Genomic DNA, 14,291 nt, shown 5'->3' with positions numbered 1-14,291 from the left:
TATAAATGTTCAGATTTTTGGAGAATTACAACGGTGTCACCATGTCCAGATCTGAAATGGTGAGGACATGTTAACAGACTTAATAACTGATACATCAGGACATATACATGTGTAGAAGAACCTTGCATGTTTAATTAAAATAACAGCGATCAGTCTGAACCCCCCAAACAGCCTTCACTGAGTTGGAAGGAATGGAAGTATCCATTTTCTACTATGAAGAAGTGAATCACGGCGAATGCTCCGCATGTTATCTGGGTACAGGGAGCTTGCTATATTCACTGACCATTGTATAACTGACCACTGAATACCGTCGTATGAAGAACGGCAAATAATAGAGTATTATTACGTATTTTACTATGACGTCATGTTTTGTTATTATTGCTATGTAACACTAAGGCACGCTTGAGGAAACTGTTATATTTTCTTATAAACTTAACATAACATAACATAACATAACATAACATAACATAACATAACATAACATAACATAACATAACATAACATAACAATACCACAGTTGAAACGTACATTCACAGTTAAATCAACTCTTGAAAGGTTAAAATGTGGAGGACCCTTTGATTCGGGTAAAGAGGGTTACCTTGCTGGAATGGTTTTTGAACAATTACATTCATCTATGTGAAGTACATTTATTTATAAGAAGAAAAGAAAATCAATCCAAAGTGTAATTACCAGCTTCCACTCGCATGAGCTTGTTTAAAGCTGTGAATATCTAACCGAACGGTAGTTCTTCGCCAGCTGCCATTTTGGATCTTGAATCTTGGGTCTCCATTGACGACAAGGGCTTTTCTTGTTGGAACAAAATAGGTCAAATGGAATGAAAGACAGCCGTGCACGCTTCTTGTCGAGAGTAAACTCTTGTCGATAGGATACTATTGCAGTGAGAGTGTGTAGACACTTCGGAACACTAGGGCGTATATACTGCTGTAGCTAACCTCAGCGACTCATTGTTGTCTGTTTACTTCAACTATTTGTATCTCACCGTGTGGTTTGAAAGGAGTAACATACTGCTTTGGAAACAAATATTTTGTTCCTCGGCGGGACAGTAATAAATCTGTACATTGAACGAGATAGATATAGTTTTGAATGATAGGCGTTTAGACTTGCTGAGTGAGTATCAGCGCTTGGATACCCGTGTGGTATTAAGACAGTCTTGCATGTCCATTGTGTTGTTTGTGTAGGCAGTCTGTGTGTGTGTAATACGTGCACGTGTGTGGTTGAACATAGCTCTGAGCAAAATAATTTTGTGTGCTATCGCATGATACATCCTGATTTGCCGAAGTGGTGTTCATTTAGGCAATGAATGTAAAGCTGACGAGCACTTGAAAATTGGACCTAACTTAGATAACACACAAAAAGTACTGTATGGTGAACAGTCGCTGAAATGCTACAGTGGCTGAATTACAACAATGAAATCTGTATTATCTTTTTGGGCTTTTAAAAAAAATATAGCAGTAACATAGCTCAGTGGCGATAGCCTCAAAGAGTATCAGTGGTCTACTCTCAAATGCCTACATAGGTAACGTCTGTTTGTGTCTTGTGTCTTATGTCTTGTGTCTGTCTTCATATGGATTATGATAAGGAATTGTGACGACTGAGCTGAGTGACTAACGGTGGAGCCAAATTACTTTCGTCGATCCACATTGATCTTCATCCCTATCTTCATCCCTATCTTCATCCCAATCTTCATCCCTACACATCAAAACAATATTGCTGCATGAGCGCCAGTGGACTGGAGAGAAATGTGCCAGAATAGGATGATGACTGGTTCGATACCCGCATTTACCCTCATTCTTCGTCACAAAATTTTTAAACGGATGCCCAGAAAAACCAATAGGAAGTGTTGAAAGTTATGTCCAATAAATCTAATAGGAACAGTTGAAATGTATCTCAGTAGAACCAATAGGACGTGCTGAAATATAAGTCCATGAAAACTAGCATGAATTGTTGAAATGTATGTCTATGAAAACAAGTAGGACTTGTTGAAATGTATGTCTATAAAACCAACAGGAAGTGTTGAAATGTATGTCTATAAAACCAACAGGAAGTGTTGAAATGAATGTCTATGAAGCCAATAGGAAGTGTTGAAAAGTATGTCTATAAAACCAACAGGAAGTGTTGAAATGTATGTCTATAAAGCCAACAGGAAGTGTTGAAATGTATGTCTATGAAGCCAATAGGAAGTGTTGAAATGTATGTCTATAGAACCAACAGGAAGTGTTGAAATGAATGTCTATGAAGCCAATAGGAAGTGTTGAAAAGTATGTCTATAAAACCAACAGGAAGTGTTGAAATGTATGTCTATAAAGCCAACAGGAAGTGTTGAAATGTATGTCTATAAAACCAATAGGAAGTGTTGAAATGTATGTCTATAGAACCAACAGGAAGTGTTGAAATGAATGTCTATGAAGCCAATGGGAAGTGTTGAAAAGTATGTCTATAAAACCAATAGGAAGTGTTGAAATGAATGTCTATGAAGCCAATGGGAAGTGTTGAAAAGTATGTCTATAAAACCAACAGGAAGTGTTGAAATGAATGTCTATGAAACCAATAGGAAGTGTTGAAATGTATGTCTATGAAGTCAATAGGAAGTGTTGAAAAGTATGTCTATAAAACCAATAGGAAGTGTTGAAATGTATGTCTATAAAACCAACAGGAAGTGTTGAAAAGTATGTCTATGAAGCCAATAGGAAGTGTTGAAATGTATGTCTATGAAGCCAATAGGAAGTGTTGAAAAGTATGTCTATGAAGCCAATGGGAAGTGTTGAAATGTATGTCTATAAAACCAATAGGAAGTGTTGAAATGTATGTCTATGAAGCCAATAGGAAGTGTTGAAATGTATGTCTATGAAGCCAATAGGAAGTGTTGAAAAGTATGTCTATGAAGCCAATAGGAAGTGTTGAAATGTATGTCTATAAAACCAATAGGAAGTGTTGAAATGTATGTCTATAAAACCAACAGGAAGTGTTGAAATGTATGTCTATAAAACCAATAGGAAGTGTTGAAATGTATGTCTATAAAACCAACAGGAAGTGTTGAAAAGTATGTCTATGAAGCCAATGGGAAGTGTTGAAAAGTATGTCTATGAAGCCAATAGGAAGTGTTGAAATGAATGTCTATAAAACCAACAGGAAGTGTTGAAAAGTATGTCTATAAAACCAACAGGAAGTGTTGAAAAGTATGTCTATAAAACCAACAGGAAGTGTTGAAATGTATGTCTATAAAACCAATAGGAAGTGTTGAAATGTATGTCTATAAAACCAACAGGAAGTGTTGAAAAGTATGTCTATAAAACCAACAGGAAGTGTTGAAATGTATGTCTATAAAACCAATAGGAAGTGTTGAAATGTATGTCTATAAAACCAATAGGAAGTGTTGAAAAGTATGTCTATAAAACCAACAGGAAGTGTTGAAATGTATGTCTATAAAACCAATAGGAAGTGTTGAAAAGTATGTCTATGAAGCCAATAGGAAGTGTTGAAATGTATGTCTATAAAACCAATAGGAAGTGTTGAAATGTATGTCTATAAAACCAATAGGAAGTGTTGAAATGTATGTCTATGAAGCCAATAGGAAGTGTTGAAAAGTATGTCTATAAAACCAATAGGAAGTGTTGAAATGTATGTCTATAAAACCAACAGGAAGTGTTGAAAAGTATGTCTATGAAGCCAATAGGAAGTGTTGAAATGTATGTCTATGAAGCCAATAGGAAGTGTTGAAAAGTATGTCTATGAAGCCAATGGGAAGTGTTGAAATGAATGTCTATGAAGCCAATAGGAAGTGTTGAAATGTATGTCTATAAAACCAATAGGAAGTGTTGAAATGTATGTCTATGAAGCCAATAGGAAGTGTTGAAATGTATGTCTATAAAACCAATAGGAAGTGTTGAAATGTATGTCTATAAAACCAACAGGAAGTGTTGAAAAGTATGTCTATGAAGCCAATAGGAAGTGTTGAAATGTATGTCTATGAAGCCAATAGGAAGTGTTGAAAAGTATGTCTATGAAGCCAATGGGAAGTGTTGAAATGAATGTCTATGAAGCCAATAGGAAGTGTTGAAATGTATGTCTATGAAGCCAATAGGAAGTGTTGAAATGAATGTCTATGAAGCCAATAGGAAGTGTTGAAAAGTATGTCTATGAAGCCAATAGGAAGTGTTGAAATGTATGTCTATAAAACCAATAGGAAGTGTTGAAATGTATGTCTATAAAACCAACAGGAAGTGTTGAAATGTATGTCTATAAAACCAATAGGAAGTGTTGAAATGTATGTCTATAAAACCAACAGGAAGTGTTGAAAAGTATGTCTATGAAGCCAATGGGAAGTGTTGAAAAGTATGTCTATGAAGCCAATAGGAAGTGTTGAAATGAATGTCTATAAAACCAACAGGAAGTGTTGAAAAGTATGTCTATAAAACCAACAGGAAGTGTTGAAAAGTATGTCTATAAAACCAACAGGAAGTGTTGAAATGTATGTCTATAAAACCAATAGGAAGTGTTGAAATGTATGTCTATAAAACCAACAGGAAGTGTTGAAAAGTATGTCTATAAAACCAACAGGAAGTGTTGAAATGTATGTCTATAAAACCAATAGGAAGTGTTGAAATGTATGTCTATAAAACCAATAGGAAGTGTTGAAAAGTATGTCTATAAAACCAACAGGAAGTGTTGAAATGTATGTCTATAAAACCAATAGGAAGTGTTGAAAAGTATGTCTATGAAGCCAATAGGAAGTGTTGAAATGTATGTCTATAAAACCAATAGGAAGTGTTGAAATGTATGTCTATAAAACCAACAGGAAGTGTTGAAAAGTATGTCTATGAAGCCAATAGGAAGTGTTGAAATGTATGTCTATAAAACCAATAGGAAGTGTTGAAATGTATGTCTATAAAACCAATAGGAAGTGTTGAAAAGTATGTCTATAAAACCAACAGGAAGTGTTGAAATGTATGTCTATAAAACCAATAGGAAGTGTTGAAATGTATGTCTATAAAACCAATAGGAAGTGTTGAAAAGTATGTCTATAAAACCAATAGGAAGTGTTGAAATGTATGTCTATAAAACCAACAGGAAGTGTTGAAATGTATGTCTATGAAGCCAATAGGAAGTGTTGAAATGTATGTCTATAAAACCAACAGGAAGTGTTGAAATGAATGTCTATGAAGCCAATGGGAAGTGTTGAAAAGTATGTCTATAAAACCAACAGGAAGTGTTGAAATGAATGTCTATGAAGCCAATGGGAAGTGTTGAAAAGTATGTCTATAAAACCAACAGGAAGTGTTGAAATGTATGTCTATAAAACCAATAGGAAGTGTTGAAATGTATGTCTATAAAACCAACAGGAAGTGTTGAAATGAATGTCTATGAAGCCAATAGGAAGTGTTGAAATGAATGTCTATGAAGCCAATAGGAAGTGTTGAAATGTATGTCTATAAAACCAACAGGAAGTGTTGAAATGAATGTCTATGAAGCCAATAGGAAGTGTTGAAATGTATGTCTATAAAACCAACAGGAAGTGTTGAAATGTATGTCTATGAAGCCAATAGGAAGTGTTGAAATGTATGTCTATAAAACCAACAGGAAGTGTTGAAATGAATGTCTATGAAGCCAATGGGAAGTGTTGAAAAGTATGTCTATAAAACCAACAGGAAGTGTTGAAATGAATGTCTATGAAGCCAATGGGAAGTGTTGAAAAGTATGTCTATAAAACCAACAGGAAGTGTTGAAATGTATGTCTATAAAACCAATAGGAAGTGTTGAAATGTATGTCTATAAAACCAACAGGAAGTGTTGAAATGTATGTCTATAAAACCAATAGGAAGTGTTGAAATGTATGTCTATAAAACCAATAGGAAGTGTTGAAATGTATGTCTATAAAACCAATAGGAAGTGTTGAAATGTATGTCTATAAAACCAATAGGAAGTGTTGAAATGTATGTCTATAAAATCAATAGGAAGTGTTGAAATGCACATGCAATAAAACTAATAGGTGTTGAAATGTTTGTGCAATAAAATCAGTTGTCAGTGTTGAAGTGTCTGCCAATGAAAACTGCAGTATCGAGATCATGCATCTTGTATTGTTATCAAGAACAAGTCATGGGTTGACTGTGTGGACACCGTCGGATTCGAACACAGAATCACGTTGCCACGTCAGCGTGGTCCAACTTGAAGAAACTATTACCGAATCCACAACCCAGAACAAAAGACAACTTTATTGTATATACACGTTTGGCATCTGTGGAATTCAACCACTGTAAAGAACATCGACCATACGGTGGTGACGAACCTGACTGGACAGTCAACACTGAGAAACTGAACACACACGTTATTTTGTACATATCAGTATTAAAATGAGAAGTGTTTAAAATATGGAAAGGGATCATCGATTTTGTACATGACGTACAGGGGTTGTGAGAGGCGTGGCGTGGGGTGGGGTGAGGTGGGGGTGGGGCACTTACTTTGTACATACTTTTCCATAAAACTCATCACACACATCCACCCCCCATCCCCTATTCATCCATACATAAACATAACGATGATTGATTATTTAACAAAATTTTGATACAAAGGCTGCTAGATTTTAGGGTCACAATTGATCTTAACGATATGACTAATTTCTGCTATGAGATATTGTCTCTACGCCTCAAAATTATACATCAGGGTCCTTATTCTCGAAACGTTCGCAGCCCTAAGAATTCCTAACTTTGATCGTAGCTAGGGTGTTAGGAATGGGCTTAAGAGAATAGCTAGACAGCTTCAAAAACACTTCTGGGACATCCTTGTCAGCACACTGGCGCTCAAACCCAAACAGTTGAACAATTGTTTGAAGGACATGCCAAATGAAATTGTTAATCAAATGGTCAGTAACATGAGAAACGCCCATATGCCTTTTTATTTAACATTTTATGCGTATAATATGTAACAAGTAAGGATAAACTGTCAAATCTACCTATTCATTTTTAAGAGCAATGAACACGTATTTGTCAGAGCTTAAATTCATTCCACCCATCATAGCGTTTGCGATCTACGCAAGAAACACCTTAGACGTGAATACAGACACATTGACACTACAGATAACAATCATATCTACACAGTTCTGGTGAAAACAGTTTTTATAACAGACAATGAAGACAATGAATTGCTGTCAACCTATCTAACAATAGTCGAAAACAGCAATAAACACGCAACTGGACTTACTTTGCCACAGTAAATGCGTTAGGGGATGAACATTCTTGGACATGTTACTCATTAGAACGTTCAAGTAACCAAAGACATTTTTCACCAGTGTAGGAATAAACTTTGAAGGCGACATTCCAAAAAACATTGTTATCGAACTATAGAGCTAGACTACCCTCAACCCCAACAGGCAAACCCACCCAACATTTCTGAGGAATCCACCCTGGAAATGGATTCACTAGTTTCATCCGTCCACGTCAAGACACGATTTAATGGCAGTCGTGAACCTTTCATAAATGTTTCTCCTCGTCAAACTGTATACCTCGTTTGAAGTAACCATACAAAGCATTTCCCTCTGTCGTGTTCGCCAGATGGAATATTCGGTGTGTGGTATACCATGAAATCAGACAAGACCATTCCTACGGGCATCAAGTATTATGTGGGAGACGAAAGAAAACCCAAATGGATCTGAAAGTAACTATCAAGACTGACCCGAAAAAGGAACAGTTTCCAAGTTACTTTCTGATGAAAACTGTGCACACATTCTATTGTGTTGTCATCTAGGGCCTAGATTTTGGAAGCTTTGCGATAAGATAGTCGTAAGTGCCATATATTAATATCAACAGCGCTGCCACATATTAACAGCGCTTCCAGAATCTAGGCCCTGGGCACAAATTGTCCATGCACTTGTGTCTATCCTGCACAAACGGAAATCATGTTTCACACTCCCTGGACACGCCATGTCTATATTCGACCCCTGTAACAGATAAAACCACGACCGCTTCTCCTCCAAGGCAGAACCAATGTCTGGGATTGACATCAAGCTATAGAGGAACAACGTTCAGAAGAGAGAAATATCCTACAATGTCGTCGAAAGGTTGTCGAGACATTTGCAACACAATTTTACGACTGCATTGATTGTGTTGGATTCATCACTGTGTGGGAGGTTTTGATACTGGAGTTTGAGTAATCAGGTCACTAGAATAATGTTCTCACAGAGCTTCATCACAGTCGAAGCTACAATCACATACACACATGGTCTTCACGAACTCATGACATGGTCAGAATATGGCAATCATGTTTTGATTACTCTTAATCACTAGAAAAATAAAATGTTCTCACAGAGCTTCAGGACAGGTGAAGCTACATCACCCAAACACATGTTCTTCACGAACTCATGACAGTGTAAGAATACGGCCATCGTAATTTCCTCATAGAACCCATTCATGTTCCTGCCTTCTGTCGAAAAAAAATCTTTTGAGAACAAGTCTCCAAGGTAGGAACTGGGTTGGACCTGTTGCCAAGGCTTTCCCTCCCGTGGCTGATAGTGGTACACCGTGTGGCTAGTGGTGTCTCTGGCTGTCTCGAACTGCGCCTGTGTCGAACCACATGACCGTGTATCTAGTTATTGTGCCAGACGCTTCTAGTACCTATTCATGTCGCCAAACACGTGTTGTATTACAGTATATGACATTCACACCGGGTATATGACAGTTATCATATACATTTAGGATATATCAGTTCTCACTATACACTTGATATATCAGAGTTATCGCATGTATACAGGCAGACTATCTAACAGTCACTTACACAAGATGTATATCACAGTGTTCACGTAAACAAAGGTTTTATAACTTTTACCACATTCCCGTAGGATTGATCACAGTTAACTGAAATATACACAAGGTATATCAGTCATGCCATACCTTCACAGGATATATAACAGTTGTCATATATACACATAATACGGATATGTATAATAGCCATCACATACACAGAGTATGTGTATATCACAGTTATCTGTTCCTCGCAGTGCACACGATTGTTTACAAATATATACATAGTTAAAAACGTATATCATATCACAGTCACCATATATACAGAAGATATATAATTCATATAGTACACAGCAGCGGTAGATCACACGTAGTTACCACACCCATACACAGGATATATCACAGTGGCAGTCACGTGATGTTCACAGATATAATACATCCATTGTGGAATCTAGTCCTGGAGAACATAAGAGATGATGTCTTGACCCCGACTCTTGTCACACCTTCCAAGCATCACTGTCACTAGACATGCGCACATTCCTTGATCATATTATATAATGGATTATCTATTGCCGTCTTACGTGTTCAATTCATTATCAGACTCTTCCAAGGATGCAGCATTCATAACACTCACGGCAAGGTCCAGTGACATGGTAATGTCAACAGAATGCCGAAAACAGGGGATTTCTTGCCGAAACTATTGTCAAAAAGTTCCAGTATCTACACCAAATCGATATGTTTTATCATCACTGGAAAATACTACCATCACGCCCATCCAATGAACCTTTGAACTTACGGTGCCAAAACTCCTTTGAGGGTGATGAAATCAAGTTTTGATTAGACTTCAAATTACTGTTTCATAACACTACTATTCGTCAAAAAGCGAAGGAGGGTTGTTTTCATTCGCGTTTGGCAATCCTCCACCCATGTGGTGATGAACACCAGAAATAACCTCGTTGTGACCATAGAGGGAAATGAATCCCTGACATGGAGAACGAACATTTTAACCCCAAGGCTATATCCCATCGCCATCCCTTATCTGTTACTCAACCACCTGTGCACGTTGTCCCGTCCCGGAAGTGCCGAAGGTCCCATTTCATTCATTTCCTTTGAGTAGTCCTTGTATCTGTCCCAGCCAGGATCCCTGGTCGGCTCCTTAGGTCTGTAGTTATTGTACGACTTGGCAGAAACCCGCGAGAACTGACTCTCGTCGTCTCCATGGCGGTCGTATCGATCTGGGGGGATTTCTGGAGACAGCCTGTCTGCATGAGACCCCCGTCTGGGTTTGATGCTCTCGGGAGGATCGTACGCTCGCCTGTGTTTTCGGTTCAGGTTCTTATATCTTTCCGTTTCCCTCAGTGCTTGTTTGTGGTCAAAGTGCCGCTGTTCCCTATAGCCAGGGTCGGAACCATACATGCTATAGTCGCGTACAGGAATCAAGCGTTTAGGATGACCTCTTCCAGGTTCATAGTACCGATGTCGTCTCCTTTCCCTCTCCAGTAGAATAGGATCTGAGCTAAAGTTCTTATTCACCCATCTGGATGTGCTGTAAGCTTTTTCGTTGTACAGTATTGGGTTTGTTGGATAGTAGTCTCTATTTGGGTTGTATTCTGTGTATTGATCTGAATCCAAGTACCTTCTGTCATACTGGTAATATCTCCCATCGAAGTATGGTGTGTCTAGCCAGTCTCTACTGTCTCCAAAGTTCCGCTCAACCCATCGAGCTGTATCTGTAGCTTCTGGCTCCTGTCCAATGAAGCGCCTAGGTCCCAACGGTGTCTGGAGTATGTCTGAATCTGTCTCGACGTCGTATCCGAGCCACATTGGGCGACTTGAATACTCTGCTGCATATCCTGAATGTCTTCCAACCCAGGCAGCAGTATTGCTTATTTGAGGATCAGCTACGAGTCTTTTCTCTGACCATGGTGGGGCAATTAAGGAACCCCTTCTTGGTACTTTACTCCAGCTAGTTTTGGGAGGTCTAGGGGTGGCGTCATACCTCCTGAGCGGTTCCTGAGGAAAGGTTCTGAAGGTGTGGTTGCTAGGAGCACGAACGTTGTACCTTGGGAATGTCCACCGAGAAGACACAGGCGTCCGCAGCACGTCCTCTTCGTTGACCAGTGTCCTTGTAAACCCACTGATCACAGATCCTTTTACGGGCATAATGCTTCTGTTAGAGATGACAGTGTCTTGGTAGTCCCGGGGAAGGGACATCATCGACCCCTGGTCTGGGTGCTCACTCCAAGGCGTGGGTGGGGGAGAGTCGACAAAATCTCTCCTCCTGAGACCCTGTCTCGGAGTCCTCGGTAACTCTCTACGTCGGCGTCGATGACGGGAGGGCGTCGGCGGCTTCCATAAATTTTTTATGCGTCGTGGGGTTCTCTCCCTTGGAAACATTGGACCAGGGGGCGGTAGGTCAGGAGTGACCACGACTGTCCCTGGCGAGTATCTGTCCCGGGGTGGGGTCAGACCTCGTGGATGTCCAGGAACGATTACAACAGTTGCATTTCCCCGACTTGGAACTCGTTTTGGTCTTGGGCCCTCATCTTTGTCTGTTGGTTGTGGTTCGTGCCGTGGCTTTGGTTGTTGCCTTTTTTCTTTCTTTGGTTCTGTCTTGGGATGTTCCTTTGGCTTGTTTTCCGGGGGAGGTTTTCTCTCCGGGGTCTGTTTCCTGGGAGGTTGGTCAGGTTTGGGTTTAGGTTTAGCCTCTTTTGTCGGCTTGGGTTCTGGGGGTTTTTGCTTGGGTTTATTAGACGGTTCACCTTTGTCATACAATGGTTTGTCATCGTAAAGTCGCGTGTTGTCATTTTTGCTTTTGTCATACATATCATTCGACTTTGATTTGTCATACATATCATTTCCCTTAGATTTATCATACATGGGTTTGTCATCGTACATGGGTTTATTCGGAGTGTATAATCTGGTGTTCGTCGCCATGGTGATGGGTCACGCTTTACCTGAAACAAAAAGAATGGTTGATCCACTGAACAATGATATTATATAAACACCATGATATACGCACATATATTAGCATATTTTCAGGAGGGGCGGTAGGGTAAAACGGTGGCTCGTCATGCCGAAGACCCGGGTTCGAGTCCCCACATGGGCACAATATGTGAAGCCCATTTTTGGTGTCCCCCGCCGTGATATTGCTGTAATATCACACGGGGTTTTTGGTAACTGACGAATAATACCATGGGTGGAATGAAACGCTATCGTGACAAATAGTTCTTATGTCGGTGACCTACCAAACAATACAAATTATGGGATACCCTGCCAAACAGTATAATTTGGGATATCGTGCAATTCACATGTGTGATATCACATCAAACAGTGCATATATGGAATATCATACCAAATGGTACATACATGGGATCACATGCCAAAGAGGACATATATCGTGTATCCTACCAAACAGGACTTAAATGGGATATCATACCAAACAGTACATATATCGGATATCATCCTCGACAGTACAAACATGGGGTATCATACTGACCGGTATATATATGAGACATCGTACCAAACAAATTTAAGATATTGTAGGTTGTTATAATATTCTCATCATATATGATAAATGAGTGATAAATATATACGAACATTAAATAAATGACGGGTGCGATTTGTTTTTACAAACTATAGACATTATGAACCAATAGTAAAGGTTTCTTGGAGTTCGTTTTGACATTTTACCAATTTCTAAAACGATGAAAAGTGACGTACCTTCAGTCCCAATTATCACTGATCCAAATAACCGGTCTATAGTACAACACCTACGGGGCTATACACTTCTTTCTGACACAGTACTAGTTCGATAACCATTTTGCCATTCAATCTCATTCTCCAAGGTTGGCGTCCGACAACAACATATCTCTACCTTTGCACATGAAAAGTGAATATCGAATTCAGCTTCCAAAGTACATGCAACAGTTCACCAAACACTGTAGCCTTCCAGCAACGTAGAAAACAAGCAGTACAAGACCGTCCGATTTGGCGACTTCTGTGAACGCTAAAGGCCAGCATTTGTCACTCCGATTTTGTACGCTATTAAACGTGTTTTATTACCTCTCGTGGTTTCTGTTGAATGTTTGAATGCCGCTTTTATTTGTAAGGATCTTGGCAGGCCACGTAGGACAGAGACTTTTCTGTAGACGACTTTCTTTAGTTGAATAGCCCGTTTCAATTACAACTATATACGCGATCTATTCATGGCGTGTTTGAGGGAGGCGTTTATCTAAATACATGGATAAAAGGCCTGTCGAATGTCATATAAAGGAAGTACAGTTGGTTATCATTGGTTGTAACCGGGTGATGTTTGAACAATCGGAGTGAAGGATAGTGTTATTGAACACACCATGTAACTGACGGAGTCTCCCGTTGAGATAGAATGGCATCTAATTTGGACATGTGCAACGTCATTTCTTACGCCAAACATGATTAAATATGGATGATTTTTAAAAAAAAAAAAAAAAAAAATTCTTAAAAATAAATGTATTTCTTTAAGAGGGAATACTAACGAAACTTGGATCTAGCTTCGGGTTGTCCTGCTCAGACTATGTGGGTTGTCTGATTGTGTCATCGTGACCTATCCATCATGACCCAATAGTACGTGCTCATGCTTTCAGTCATTCGTTTGGCTGGTCCGACCCTTCTCAAAATCTATACCTTAGTTATCCTCACGTGTTTAGGATACAGGTTCTTATCTACATAATATTACTATGATGTATGGTGTCATCAAAACATCTACCGCTTCTGTGGAACAGGTGTTCATCCTGCCATCCCATTCTGTCAGCCGCCTGTGTGGAGACGTGGAGTACAGAATGTCCGTAGTTCAATCCTGTAGCTGCCTCATTTTAACAGGGGGCTGCGGGATAGCCAGGATGTTTTAGCGTTTGCCTGCCACCACAATAATCTAGTTCGATTCCCCAAGTTCCTGGTGTAGCCCGACGTGATATTGCTTCAAAATTGACGAAAGTTATATAAAACAACACTCGATCATATCAAAAGACATATTACATAAGAAATGTTATTTATGTTTACCCTGCCTGACGTTTGACAATAAGGAAATACATACAGAACGTCAGTTGGTCAATAGAGAATACTAAACGACCTTCTGTGTAATACCATTTTTATTAAACGAGTTAATGAACTGGTATCAGACGAGCGAAAGCGAGTTTGATACTAAATCTTTAACGAGTTTAATGAAAATGGTATTTCACGGAAGCGAGTTTAGTATTCTGTTTATTACTCGTCAACATAAATTGACAGAAACTGCTTTCAATGTGAGGACTCTCAGCTTTTAAGTCAAGCAAGGTCTAGTAAAATCGCGACATCAACATTAGCATTGTGACGTCACAACTTTGAACCATTTTGACGTCATACCTCAAGCGGCATTACACTAGTGTACTATTGAAGTGAAAATATTACACTGCAGTATCTTCAACGGGCGAGTAATAAACAGAATAACTAGTCTTGACTATCCTCAGAAAGATGTCAGAGCATGACAGGTGATTCTCTCACATGGCAAGCAGGGTGTGAAAT

General features: G+C 39.0%; 1 protein-coding gene across 1 annotated transcript; it reads right to left on the bottom strand.

Moving 5' to 3' along the window:
• Window positions 1–9,785: 9,785 nt before the first annotated feature.
• On the bottom strand, window positions 9,786–11,687 carry LOC137258233 (uncharacterized). The gene has a single exon (XM_067795826.1). It carries the CDS (start codon window positions 11,685–11,687, stop codon window positions 9,786–9,788), a length of 1,902 nt encoding a protein of 633 aa, XP_067651927.1.
• Between the last annotated feature and the right edge of the window lie 2,604 nt (window positions 11,688–14,291).

The sequence above is a fragment of the Haliotis asinina genome, chromosome 12 (assembly GCF_037392515.1).
Source record: "Haliotis asinina isolate JCU_RB_2024 chromosome 12, JCU_Hal_asi_v2, whole genome shotgun sequence".
NCBI lineage: Eukaryota > Metazoa > Mollusca > Gastropoda > Lepetellida > Haliotidae > Haliotis > Haliotis asinina.
This window is presented reverse-complemented; position numbering and strand designations above follow the sequence as displayed.